Below are 14,415 nucleotides of genomic sequence, written 5' to 3'. Positions count from 1 at the left end.
TCTTCCGCCTTCTTCCGTCGGGAAAAAGATACATGTTTTCAAACTTCTGTATCAACTGACTCATGAATAGCTTCTTCCCTGCTGCCTTTGAATTTTCCCTGACTTTTGAATGGTCCTATCACACACGAAGCTGATCTTTTCCTTCACCCTATCAGTAACTGCAAGTTACATTCGGCACTCTATACTTTCCTTTTCCCCTACATATTCTATGAACAGTATGCTTTGCCTGCAACAGCTTGCAAGAAACAATACGATTCATTGTATCCCAATACAAGTAACAATAATGAATCAATCAAACCCCGCCACCCCCCCCCCCCCCATGCTAAAATCACCCTCATGTCCATGTCCACCACCAAATAGACTCCAGAATGAAGATTCTAGAAAATGTTATTATCAATTCTGCCTTCACAACTCTTTCAGGCAGTGCTTTCCAGGTTGCAGCAACTCACTGTGTTTAAAAAATGTTCCCTTGGTCACATCTGGCTCTTTTACTATTCACATAAAAATGTAAGAAATAGGTACAGGAGAATCCTGCTCTGAGATCATGTATCAATCGACTCAAGAAGAACTTCTTCCCTTCTGCCATCTGACTTTTGAATGGACCGATCACATATTAAGTTGAAACAAAAAACAGAAAATGCAGGCCTCACAGCATCTGTGGAGAGAAAATAGAGCTAACGTTGAGTCTGGAAAATCCTTCGCCACATTCTAGCATTCACAGTATTTTGCCTTTACCTACATATTAACAAAGAACAATACAGCACAGGAACAGGCCCTTCGGCCCCCCAAGCCCGCGCCGCTCCCCGGTCCAGGATTGAATCCTGAATCCAGGATCCCCGCCCAATTTTCCAGCCTATCTACATACTAATATCCTATCCACCGAGCTGTCCCTCACAGCTAAGTTGATCTTTTTTCTACGCATTAGCTATATTCTGCAGCCTGTCCTTTCTTTCTCCCCTATGTACTCTATGAACGGTATATTTTGTCTGTATAGTGCACAATATTTTTCACTGTATCCCAATACATGTGATAATAATAAATCAGATCAAATTTGTCAACAGGTGGCTGGGTGGAAATTTCTGCTCATCCTGAACAGGGTAAGAAGTTTCACAACACCAGGTTAAAGTCCAACAGGTTTATTTGGTTGCAAAAGCCACAAAAGCAATCCTGAACAGGATCAGGAGGAAGAGGAGGGCAGGCCTTTCGCAGTCAGCCTGGAACCCCCGCCCGCTCCGAAAGCTGCTTTCCTGATGGTGCAGAGATATGCACTGCGGTGGGGAGTTAGCACTGCCCCAGCTCGCAGCCCCGGGGGTCAAGGCCCAATCACTTTCCCGCCACCTCTCCGCCTCCTGTGCCTCGGCGGGGGGGGGCAGATTCCTCCGCCCTCCGATTGGCTGTCTGCTGACAACGCCTTTGCTGGCTGATTGGCTGCCGCGCCGTTGCCAGGGGTGACGGAGGAGTTGTTCCCCAGGGGGCGGGGCCGGCGTCACTGCCAAAGTGATGGAGGGGTCGGGGCCGGCGTCACTGCCGGGATGATGGAGGAGGCGGGGCCGGCGTCACTGCCAAAGTGATGGAGGGGGCGGGGCCGGCGAGCTGTGAGCCGGGACAATGGCAGCGGCGGCGTGACAAGCGGTCGCTCTGGAGACGGGGTCAGCGCCTGATCCACTCGGTTGCCGGGGAGACGGTCGGGGGATTTTTTTTTCAGGCGCCACTCTCAACCTCATTGACCAGCAGCATGGCAACGGGACCTCTGGTTGGTGCAATTGATCAGGGGACCAGCTCTTCTCGGTTCCTAGTGAGTACACCGCTCTTAAAAATCAATCCTTGTCAGCCCGGGTGAACCGAGGGGGGGTGGGGGTCAACCCTTCCTCCCACCTGCCATTGAGAGACTTACACAGAGTGACCCCAGAGAGGGTTTATCCCCCCCCAAATACGCACACACCTAACCTTTCATTATCATTGACCATCAGCTGCTCCAGCAGGGAGGCTGTGACCTAAATCATTCCTTATTGTAGACCATCTATCTCCCTGCTGTTGTAAGGAACATTCCCAGGAACCATAATAAATCCTCCACGTGTCCTTTATTTCCCCCACAAGTGAAGCAACTCTGCAGGACTGCTCCAATTTCATTGCAGCTCCAACTCTGCAGGGCTCCCAATTGAAATGGATGTCCTGCCCCGTCCTCGGGGCAAGACGCCCCACGTATTCTGGAGAGAGATTATTTGTTGTATTTTGGCTGACAGATTATTAACACGCCTCTCTTGACAAGGGGCTGGGGTGGTTGTCATGTATTTTGTCGTCGCGGCATGTATGCAGAATAAGCGTTGCTGCGATTTTAATTAAAACAGCAACAGATTCGATGAGCCAAGGGGCCAACGAGTACATTGTCAGCGATGAAAGCTGTGGAAGGTGCACGTTGTTGAGTGTTGACGTATTGAGAATTGTTCCCAGGACTTTCTGTCCCAGTGTGGCCAACCAATTGTTTATTGTGTACACCACTATTTTCCGCTGCGGTTGATGTTGCTTATCGTGTTAGAAACCTTTATTTCAAGTTTAAAATTTTTTTTGTTTTAACTAAACCTGCATAGGATTGCATATGTTCTGTAAAATCTGTGAAGTCTGCCAGAATCGGATCAAGGGGACGTAGGTCTCCCAAAACTGAAACATTTTACCATTTATTGAAGCAATTTATGCAGTCCCTGATTTCACCAGCCTTTGTAAAATGTACAATCCTGGACATTGTTTAGAAAATTTGGCTTCACTCAAAATGTAACCCAGAGGCTGAATTCAGGTCCCGCTTTGACAATTAAGAATTTGAATTCAGTTTACAAATCTGGATTGAAAAGCTGCCACCACTAAAAGTGACCACAATGCTGTTGAATTGTAGTAGGAATTAAACTAGTTCACTAAAGCATTTGGAGAAGAAAACCTGCTCTCCTTACTCGCTCGAGCCTACATGTGATAGTGGTACAACACCATATCATTACCTTCAGACGTAGCCTAGCCAGACACCCTGTTGAATTAGACTGAGAAAATAGGGATTCAAAATAAAGACTGGCTTGACATCAACCATGCACTGATCTTCATTGAATTGGATTTTCACCAAATCAGGATAGAACATAGAACAGTACAGCACAGAACAGGCCCTTCGGCCCACGATGTTGTGCCGAGCTTTATCTGAAACCAAGATCAAGCTATCCCACTCCCTATCATCCTGGTGTGCTCCATGTGCCTAACCAATAACCACTTAAATGTTTCTAAAGTGTCTGACTCCACTATCACTGCAGGCAGTCCATTCCACATCCCAACCACTCTCTGCGTAAAGAACCTACCTCTGATATCCTTCCTGTATCTCCCACCACGAACCCTATAGTTATGCCCCCTTGTAATAGCTCCATCCACCCGAGGAAATAGTCTTTGAATGTTCACTCTATCTATCCCCTTCATGATTTTATAAACCTCTATTAAGTCTCCCCTCAGCCTTCTCCGCTCCAGAGAGAACAGCCCGAGCTCCCTCAACCTTTCCTCATAAGACCTACCCTCCAAACCAGGCAGCATCCTGGTAAATCTCCTCTGCACTCTTTCCAGCGCTTCCACATCCTTCTTATAGTGAGGTGACCAGAACTGCACACAATATTCCAAATGTGGTCTCACCAAGGTCCTGTACAGTTGCAGCATAACCGCACGGCTCTTAAACTCCAACCCCCTGTTAATAAAAGCTAACACAATCTAGGCCTTCTTCACAGCTCTATCCACTTGAGTGGCAACCTTTAGAGATCTGTGGATATGAACCCCAAGATCTCTCTGTTCCTCCACAGTCTTCAGAACCCTACCTTTGACCCTGTAATCCACATTTAAATTAGTCCTACCAAAATGAATCACCTCACATTTATCAGGGTTAAACTCCATTTGCCATTTTTCAGCCCAGCTTTGCATTCTATCTATGTCTCTTTGCAGCCTACAACAGCCCTCCACCTCATCCACTACTCCACCAATCTTGGTGTCATCAGCAAATTTACTGATCCACCCTTCAGCCCCCTCCTCTAAGTCATTAATAAAAATCACAAAGAGCAGAGGACCAAGCACTGATCCCTGCGGCACTCCGCTAGCAACCTGCCTCCAATCCGAAAATTTTCCATCCACCATCACCCTCTGTCTTCGATCAGACAGCCAGTTACCTATCCAATCGGCCAACTTTCCCTCTATCCCACACCTCCCCACTTTCATCATAAGCCGACCATGGGGGACCTTATCAAACGCCTTACTAAAATCCATGCATATGACATCAACTGCCCTACCTTCATCAACACACTTAGTTATCTCCTCAAAAAATTCTATCAAATTTGTGAGGCACGACTTGCCCTTCACGAATCCGTGCTGACTATCCCGGATTAATCCGCATCTTTCTAAATGGTCGTAAATCCCATCTCTAAGGACCTTTTCCATCAAATTACCAACCACCGAAGTAAGACTAACCGGTCTATAATTACCAGGGTCATTTCTATTCCCTTTCTTAAACAGAGGAACAACATTCGCCATTCTCCAGTCCTCTGGCACCATCCCCGTGGACAGCGAGGACCCAAAGATCAAAGCCAAAGGCTCTGCAATCTCATCCCTTGCCTCCCAAAGAATCCTAGGATACATTTCATCAGGCCCAGGGGACTTATCGACCTTCAGTTTATTCAAGTCTGCCAGGACATCCTCCCTCCGAACATCTATTTCCTCCAGCCTATTAGCCTGTAACACCTTCTCTTCCTCAAAAACATGGCCCCTCTCCTTGGTGAACACTGAAGAAAAGTATTCATTCATCACCTCGCCTATCTCTACTGACTCCATACACAAGTTCCCACTACTGTCCTTGACCGGCCCTAACCTCACCCTGGTCATTCTTTTATTCCTCACATAAGAGTAAAAAGCCTTGGGGTTTTCCTTGATCCGACCCGCCAAGGACTTCTCGTGTCCCCTCCTAGCTCTCCTAAACCCCTTTTTCAGCTCATTACTTGCCAACTTGTAACCCTCAATCGAGCCATCTGAACCTTGTTTCCTCATCCCTACATAAGCTTCCCTCTTCCTTTTCACAAGACATTCCACCTCTTTCGTGAACCATGGTTCCCTCACTCGGCCATTTCCTCCCTGCCTGACAGGGACATACCTATCAAGGACATCCAGTATTTGTTCCTTGAAAAAGTTCCACTTTTCATTAGTTCCTTTCTCTGACAGTTTCTGTTCCCAACTTATGCCCCTAATTCTTGCCTAATCGCATCATAATTACCTCTCCCCCAATTGTAAACCTTGCCCTGCCGTACGGCCCTATCCCTCTCCATTGCAATAACAAAAGACACCGAATTGTGGTCACTATCTCCAAAGTGCTCTCCCACAACCAAATCTAACACTTGGCCCGGTTCATTTCCCAGTACCAAATCCAATGTGGCCTCACCTCTTGTCGGCCTATCCACATATTGTGTCAGGAAACCCTCCTGCACACACTGTACAAAAACTGCCCCATCCGAACTATTTGACCTACAAAGGTTCCAATCAATATTTGGAAAGTTAAAGTCCCCCATGACAACTACCCTGTGACCCCCACACATATCCATAATCTGCTTAGCAATTTCTTCTTCCACATCTCTATTACTATTTGGGGGCCTATAATAAACTCCTAACAACGTGACCGCTCCTTTCCTATTTCTAACCTCAGCCCATATTACCTCAGTGTGCAGATCCCCCTCGAAGTGCCTTTCCGCAGCTGTTAAACTATCCTTGATTAACAATGCCACTCCTCCATCTCTTTTACCAGCTTCCCTACACTTAGTGAAACATCTATACCCCGGAACGTCCAACAACCATTCCTGTCCTTGTTCTACCCACGTCTCCGTAATGGCCACATCGTAGTCCCAAGTACCAATCCACGCCCCAAGTTCATCTACCTTGTTCCGGATGCTCCTTGCATTGAAGTAGACGAACTTCAACCCACCTTCCTGTCTACCGGTACCCACCCTTGACCCTGATACCTTCCCCAATACCTCACCACCCTCACTGACTTCTGGACTACAACTCCTTTTCCCACTCCCCTGACAAATTAGTTTAAACCCCCCTGAAGAGCCGTAACAAATTTCCCTCCTAGGATATTGGTGCCCCTCTGGTTCAGGTGCACCCCGTCCTGTTTGTACAGGTCCCACCTTACCCAGAATGTGTTCCAATTATCCACGTATCTGAAGCCTGCAACCACATGTTTAACTGCACTCTCTCCCTGTTCCTCAACTCGCTATCACGTGGCATCGGCAACGTACCAGAGATGACCACATGTTTTGTCTTGGCTTTCAGCTTCCAGCCCAGCTCCAGAAATTCCTGCTTTAAATCCCCGTCCCTTCTCTTACCTATGTCATTGGTACCAATGTGTACCACGACTTGTGACTGTTTCCCCTCCCCCTTCAGAATCCGGAAAACACGGTCTGAGACGTCACGGACCTTGGCATCTGGTAGGCAACATACCATCCGTGAGTCTCTTTTGCTGCCACAGAACCTCCTATCTATCCCTCTAACTAGCGAGTCCCCAATAACTATTGCCCTCCCGCTCTGCCCCTTACCCTCCCGAGCCACAGAGACGGACACAGTGCTGGAGATCCTCTCACTGTGGCTCACCACTGGTATGTCATCCCCCTCAACCGTATCCAAAGCAGAATACTTGTTGCTAAGGGGAACGACCACCGGGGATCCCTGCATGGACTGCTTCCTCCCAGCCCCTCTCACCGTCACCCATCTGTTTTCATTCCTCGGAGTAACTGTATTCCTAAAGCTTCTGTCTATGGCCACCTCTGCGTCCCTAATGATCCTAAGTTCATCCAACTCCAGCTCCAGTTCCCTAACACGGTTTTGGAGGAGCTGCAGATGGGTGCACTTCCCACAGGTGTAATCAGCAGGGACACTGTCGTCGTCCCTCACCTCAAACATAGTGCAAGAGGAACATAGCACTGCCTGCACACCCATCCCCTCTAGATACCTTGCCAGTACCAGGTAGAAACAGCAAAAATGAATTAAACTCACCCCTGTCCCCCGAAGCCCTGTGAGCCAAAGCCTTATAGCTCACACTCTGCTTCCCACTCACTACACTGCCCGCTCCCGACGCTGTCCGCTGTATACTGCAGCCTACCTTTTATACTTCACGCGCTTAAAAAACTCTTCCCAGACTCCTTAGCAGCCCACTTCCAGTTTTCACTTTAAACTTAAAATACTACTGCAAAAGTAAAGGCCAAAAGAAAACACACACTAGCTGACTAATTAAATAAATAAACAATTCAATTAATCTCTCACCAGCACTGCTGCCTCCAATCACTCCCTCTTAGCTTGCTCCAGTGGAACAATGAGGGGGAACCTCCCAGGTAACTGACTTTTAAAGTTAAAATAAAAACCCTTCCCAGACTCCTTAGCAGCCCACTTCCAGTTTTCACTTTAGACTTAAAATACTACTGCAAAAGTAAAGGCCAAAAAAAAAACACACACTAGCTGACTAATTAAATAAATAAACAATTCAATTAATCTCTCACCAGCACTGCTGCCTCCAATCACTCCCTCTCAGCTTGCTCCAGTGGAACAATGAGGATGACTCAGGAGCCCTTTAAAATGGCAGCTAGGATCTGGTTCTGGGATTTCTGATCCTATTTCCGGGCTTTTTCATTTCCAGGAGCGCCTTTTGAGGTTGCGGGCTAGTTTGGGTTGCAAGCCCGTACCCTGCACTCCCCACCTGGCTGGCTCCATTCTGGAGAAGGTCATGCCCTAGTCCTCTGCAAATTCCATGCAGTCAGCCTGGGGGGTGGGTGGGTATGGGGTGGGGGTGGGTGGGGGGTGGGTGTGGGGGGTGGGTGTGGGGGGTGGGTATGGGGGGTGGGTATGGGGGTGGGTATGGGGGTGGGTGGGGGGGGGGTGGGTGGGGGGAGGTGGAGAGGGGGGTGGAGAGGAGGGTGGAGAGGAGAGGTGAAAGGGCAGATTCACTGGGACACAAAAATATTGCACAAAAGGGAACTTGAACACAGAATGTAATTGCAGCGTATTGTTTTATGACGCCAATATCAGTAGATGGAGTGCATCTTTATCAGGTGTGCGTGCAGTTTACCTAATCAGGTTTTATTGGGGGCATGGGGGGTTGCGGGGAGATGGCACCGTAGAGATTAAACGATATTGGAATGAATCACAGATAATCATATGTTAATTATAAAGCTTGAAACAAGGAAGCCATAAGTTTATGAAGGAACAGTGCCTTTGTATACAGGATTTCAATATTTTGTCGATAATGTTATGGAGCAATGTCAGCAAAAGTTTCAAATGGGTTCATAGTACATTTGCTGACGGTTAGTGTGAGCCAGCAGGAAACTGGCTCCATTGCATTCCATTTCAGAGTTGTGCAACAGATTTCAACATTTCTTGGAATGAAATTGATCACCTAAAATACTGTTTTTTTCCATTTTTTTGTAACCTGTCTTTCTTTGAGCTTTTATTGTTATTCCAAAATATGTTTTAACATCACTATTATCCTCCGGGGAGGGTTAGTGCATATCTTGTAACAGCACATCACCCATGAAGCAAAACATTCGGCTTGTGCAGCTATAGTTTAAAATAGTTATAGAAAAAGACAAGGTACAATCAAGTGTAAAAATACTTAACAGAAGGAGGGCTAACTTCATTGAAAGCTAGAACTTACTGGATGGTGAAAGATATGGAGGTTCAAATCAAACATTAAAATCAAGGCTGACAGTCCAGTGCAGTACTGAGGGAGTAAGTACTACCCTGTCAGAGGTGCTGTCTTTCAAATCCGATATTAAACCAAGGCCCCCTCTGCCCACTCAATTGAACGTTAAGGATCCTGTGACACTATTTTGAAGAAGATTAGGGAAATTATCCCAGTGTTTGGGACAATATTTATTCCTCATTTAAATTAAGATTATCATGTCATTATAACATTGCTGATTGTGGGAGCTTGCATACTGGCAGCTGCGTTTCCTGCACAACAGTAGTGACTACGCTTCAAAAATACTTCATTAGCCGTTTCGATCATCATGAAAATCGTTATACAAATGTAAATTTTCTTTTTTTTTGAAAGAGAATTATGACAATTGTAATATAGTGGAGAGCCAAGCTAAATGTTAAAAAGTACAGAGAGAGCCTAAAGAAGGTAATAAGAGAAGCAAAGAGGGAGCCCGAGAATAGATTAGCTGCTAATATACTTTTTGAAACAGATAAGTAGTGAAAAGGGCAGTCAAAGAAATGATGGGACTGATTAGGAGCCAAAATGAGATCTTGTGGAGGCAAAGGTCATAGCTGAGGTTTACTAACTTAGTACTTTAGATCTGTCATAAAAAGAGAAGAGGCTGCTGCCACTGTAGCATTAAAGGAGGAGGCAGTAATGATACTGGCTAAGATAGAAATAGATAAAGAAGAAGTGCTTAAAAAGGTTAGCAATCTGCAAAGTAAGCAAGTTACCGAATCCAGATGGGATGCATTATAGGTTATCGAAGGAAGTAAAGGTGGAAGTTGTGGAGTTTCTGGCTGGAATCTTCCAGTCACCTTGGAAATGGGAGTTGTTGCCTAAGAACTGCAGGATTGCAAACATTAGACTTCTGTTTAAAATAAAGTAGAGGGATAAACTTGGCAACATATGATCCTACTAATTTTTTTTTAGCATGACCGTGCACATGCTGTAACTTATGGAGACAGCTTGTGAGCAGCCTTTGTGGTATTTTCATAATCGTTGTAGAACCGCGCACACATGCAACTTAGGTGAAACATTGCTGGCCTAACACCTAAAAATTTTGAGTCAACAATGCAGAACAGAATTAATCAGCAATTAATCTACGTAGGTCAGTACTCACTTGTTGAAGATAAATCACATTTGACTAAATTCTTTGAAGAGGTAGAGATTGGGGATGAGGATACACTATTGATTAGAATAAATTTTTTGGTGGGGAGGGTGGACAAGGATAACTGCATTGACTTTCACATGAGATACATGAAAAATTATGTTTTTTAGGCCAAATGTTGTTAAGTTGACTTGTACACAAAATCGACTTTTAGACAAAATCAACTTTTACATGACCACATAAAATACCTGAAACTCAAAAATATAGTAAACATTGAAGAGGATAATAATCTTCAAGAGCTGTGAAGACTCCTTCACAGTCACAGTTAATTAGGCAGACACATGGCAGGCGAAAATTAACACACAAGTGTGATATGGTACATTTTGGTAATAAAAATAAGGAAAGGCAATATAAACAAAGGCACAGGATCTTGTGATGCACACAACTCTCTGAAGGTGGCAGGACAAGTTAAGAATGACGATTAAAAGCATTTTGATTTTTTGTTTTTATTACTAGTGGAATAAAGTACTAAGGCAAACATTTATAAAACACTGGTTTGGTCCCAACTGAAGTATCGTGTTGAATTCTGAACACCACATTTGAAGAAGAATGTCAAGGCTTTAGAGAGAGTGCAAGTTGTACAAAATGGTACCTGGGTGAAGTATCTCAGGTAGAGAGGCTGGGGAAACTCTGTATGCTCTCCTTTAGGATAGAGCGGTGAGAGGAGGTTTGATGGAGCTGTTTAAAATCATGAATTTTTTAAAATCAAGTGAATAAGGAGAAACCATTTTGTTTACAGTAGCAGATGGTCAGTAGCCAAAATATTAAGAATCGCCCCTGTATTGGAAGCTAGCATGGTGATTGAAACATCAGACAGTGTTACAGTTTTATGAAAGAAAATTGTGTTTGGTAAATGTTAAAATTATTCTAGCAGATTAGTTGAACGGCACAGTATATTTGGATGTTCAGAGGGTGCAATGGATTATAAAAGCAAAATGCTGCAGTGGCTGGAATCTTCCACATATCCATCCTTGGCCTGTTGCAATGTTCCAGTGAAAGCCCAACTCAAACTGGAGGAACAGCACCTCATCTTCCGAATAGGCACTTTACAGCCTCCCTGTCTGAACATTGAGTTGAACAACTTCAGAGCATGAATTCGCTTCTCCAGCTCCACTCCATTTTCATTTATTTTATTTTTCTTTATCTGATTAATCAATTTTTATTACTTTACCTTATTTTTGATTTTAATTTCTTCCACCATTTCATTTGTCCACTTCTAAATCTCACTAGAAATAAGCATAAGCATGAGAAATAAGCATGAAATAAGTCTGAGGATCAGGGATTGGCCATTTAGGACCAAAACGTCATGCAATTTCTTTACTAGTGACGCTCTGAATTTCTATGCTCGGCACCAACCAGGTTGAAGGAATACCACTTAATTTCTACCCCTTCCACAAAATTCAATCCCTCCACCACCAATGGCACCCGTGTACACCATCTACAAGCTGCGCTATAGGAACTCACCAAGGTTCCTAAAGCAGCACCGTCCAAACCAATGACCACTACTATCTAGAAGGACAAGAGCAGCTGACACCTGGGAATAGCACCACCTGGAGATTCCCTCCAAGTCACTCACCATCCTGATTGGAAACATATTGGCATTTCTTCACTGTCGCTGAATCAGAATCCTGGAATTCCCTCCCTAATAGCACAGTGGGTGTACCTGCACCTCTGGGATTGCAGCGCTTTAAGAAGGCAGCTCATTGCTACCTTCTGAAGGGCAACTAGGGATAGGCAATAAATGGTGGCCAAGCCAGTGACACCCACATCCAGCAAAAAAAAATTAAAAATGGAGTTAATGTGAAAATTCATCTGTGGTTTTATTGAATGGTGGAGCAGGATTCTCCTGTACCTAATTCTTACATTTTAATGTGAATAGTAAAAGAGTCAGAGATGACAAACAAAACATTTTTCAAACATAGTAGGTTGCTGTAATCTGGAAAACACTGTCTGAAAGAGTTGTTAAAACAGACTTGATAATAACATTTGCCAAAATCTTCATTCTGGAGTCTATTTGGTAGTGGGAATGGATGTGGGAACGATTTCCATGTGTGTTGGCGGTGGGAGGGAGGGGGGGGGGGGGGGGGGGTGGGGTGGCAGATAGCTGACCATGGGCTGTTCAGCTCACTAAATATGCATCACAAGAAGCCCATCAATCCTCGAGGGGGAGACAGACAGGAAGTTGTCGTCCCTGCCATTACCTCATAGGGTTGACAATCTGGGTGCCAGATTCAAAGGGCACCTGGATCGCCTGCACTATCCCTTCCTTTCTTCCTTGGTCATCCTCCACACAACTTGCCCTGCCACGACCTGGTCTGAAGCATAGGCTGGCATTTACTGACACACTTCTCAGAGGATAATGCAGTGTCAACTCACCATTAATCATGGAAGAAGTATCTCTCTCACTGCATACTACTCATGTGCTGTCATAAAAGTGAGCATTCTAATTTCTCACTGGCGGGGTACTTCATTTGGAGTGGGGAACCTAATTCTGGTGGGCTACTCTTCTAATGAGCATGCATAACATACTAATACATTTTCGTCAGAAAGCTCAATCTGCCTTTACATTCCCGAGAACATAATTGCTGAAGTCCATCTCACCACTAGGAAACCTATTTTTGATTTCACACTAGCTTATGTTCCCACTGCTGGCAAGACTGGGAAATTTCAATCATTTTTTACAATTCTCATGGAGACCAATAACTTTTTAAAAGAAATCCATACTTCCAGTTAATAGCTGAAAGGATGACTCAACAAGATTTTCCTTTTTAATACTTTTATTGTGACAAGCAAACTACGAGCAATATTGTCTAAACATTGTGTGGGAAACTGATACTTTAAACTACCAAACAATTTCCTTCTTTTACTTTATTAGGACCAAAAATATATTTTACATTGTCCCTTAGGTAGACATTCAATTCTCCCGGAACCAGCCCCAAAGTGATTCTTGGTTCCTGTGTTCTTTTCTTTTCCCAACCTGGTAACCTTTAACTTCAGAACTGTCTTTCATGTTGAGGAGTTTCCCTGTAGGTTTTCCTGCTAGCACAAGCCACTCTCACTCCAGGATCCTGCAAGATTGTCTGTATCCGTGAGTTTTCAGGGATATGTTTCTAACATCCATCCTCAAAGCTCATTTCCATGGCAGCATGAATCACATGGGCCTTCTATCCAGGTAGTTGCTGATTAGCTGTTCTTTAGGTATTTTGCATCTGGCTTTATTATAGAGGACACAAGTAACATCTTAGAAATAGCTGTAAATCAGGAAATGAAAGGAAGAGAGAACTCCAGAAAGTTACAATCACCAGGGAAATTACAATCACAGGGATGTGTTATTGGAAAAATTGTTGGAGCTCTGAGCTAACAAATCCCCTGGTCTGGATGGACTTCACAATAACGTCTTGAAAGATGTGGCTGTTGAGATAGTTGATGCACTGGTTTTAATTTTCCAAAATTCCTTAGATTCTATGAAGGTGCCGTCAGATTGGAAGAAAGCAAAGTAACTCCTTTGGTTAAAAAGGGAAAAGATTTAGGAAACTACAGGCCAATTGAGCTAATGTCTGTCATAGGGAAAATGTTAGAAGCCATTATTAAAGATGTTACAGCAGGGCATTTGGAAGAATTCAAGGCAATCAGGCAGAGTCAATATGGTTTTCTGAAAGGAAATCATATTTAACCAATTTATCAGAGTTCTTTGAAGGAGTCATATTTGCTGTGGATAAAGGGGAACCGGTGGATGTATTGTACTTAGATTCCCAGAAGGCATTTTGTAAGGTGCCACATCAAAGCTTGTTGCGTAAAATAAAAGCTCATGATGTAAGGATAATATTTTGGCATGGGTGGAAGACTGGCTGGCTAACTAACAGGAACGGAGTTGGCATAAATGGGTCTTTTTCTGTTTGGCAAGATGTGCCACAGGGACCAGTGCTGGGGCCATGACCTTTTAGAAAACAGATGACAGTGATAGAGAGCAAAGTACATTGTGAAGAGCACATGAGCAGGCTACAATAGGACATAGATGGGTTAAGTGAGTGGGCAAAACGCTGGCAAATGGAGTATAATGTGGACAAATGAAAATGGTCTATTATGGCAGGAAACATGAAAACAAAGCTTCTTATCTAAATGGTGAGAGATTGCAAAATTCTGAGGTGCAGAAGGATCTGGATGTCCTAGTTCAGGATTCACAAAAGGTGCAGGTACAGCAAGTAATTCAGAAAGTTAATGGAATATTATAATTTGTTGTGAGGGGAATTGATTGAAAAAGCAGGGAGGTTGTACAAGGCATTGGTGAGACCACATAGTCATAGAGTCATAAAGCAATACAGCATGGAAACGAGCCCTTCAGCCCAACCAGTCCATGCCGACCATGGTGCCCTCCCAGCTAGTCCCAATTGCCCGTCTTTGGCCCATATCCCTCTAATCCTTTCCCATCCATGTACTTATCCAAATGTTTTTTAAATGTTACTATTGAACCTGCCTCAACATCTGGAATACTGTATTGTGTACA

General features: G+C 44.3%; 1 protein-coding gene across 2 annotated transcripts in view; it reads left to right on the top strand.

Annotated features, from left to right (window-relative positions):
- Positions 1-1,589: 1,589 nt before the first annotated feature.
- LOC144506419 (glycerol kinase) overlaps positions 1,590-14,415 on the top strand; it is a 102,366-nt gene continuing 89,540 nt past the window's right edge. The window contains exon 1 of one of the 2 annotated variants that reach the window (XM_078232526.1): positions 1,590-1,795. In XM_078232526.1, the coding sequence (XP_078088652.1) occupies positions 1,736-1,795 (60 nt within the window). In that variant the 5' untranslated portion in view covers positions 1,590-1,735. The remainder of the gene's footprint in view (positions 1,796-14,415) is intronic. The other variant, XM_078232527.1, reaches the window with a different exon arrangement.

This window comes from Mustelus asterias, chromosome 17 (genome assembly GCF_964213995.1).
Source record: "Mustelus asterias chromosome 17, sMusAst1.hap1.1, whole genome shotgun sequence".
Taxonomy (NCBI): Eukaryota; Metazoa; Chordata; class Chondrichthyes; order Carcharhiniformes; family Triakidae; genus Mustelus; species Mustelus asterias.
Note: the sequence above shows the minus strand (reverse complement) of the source record. Positions and strands in the feature narration are given on the sequence as shown.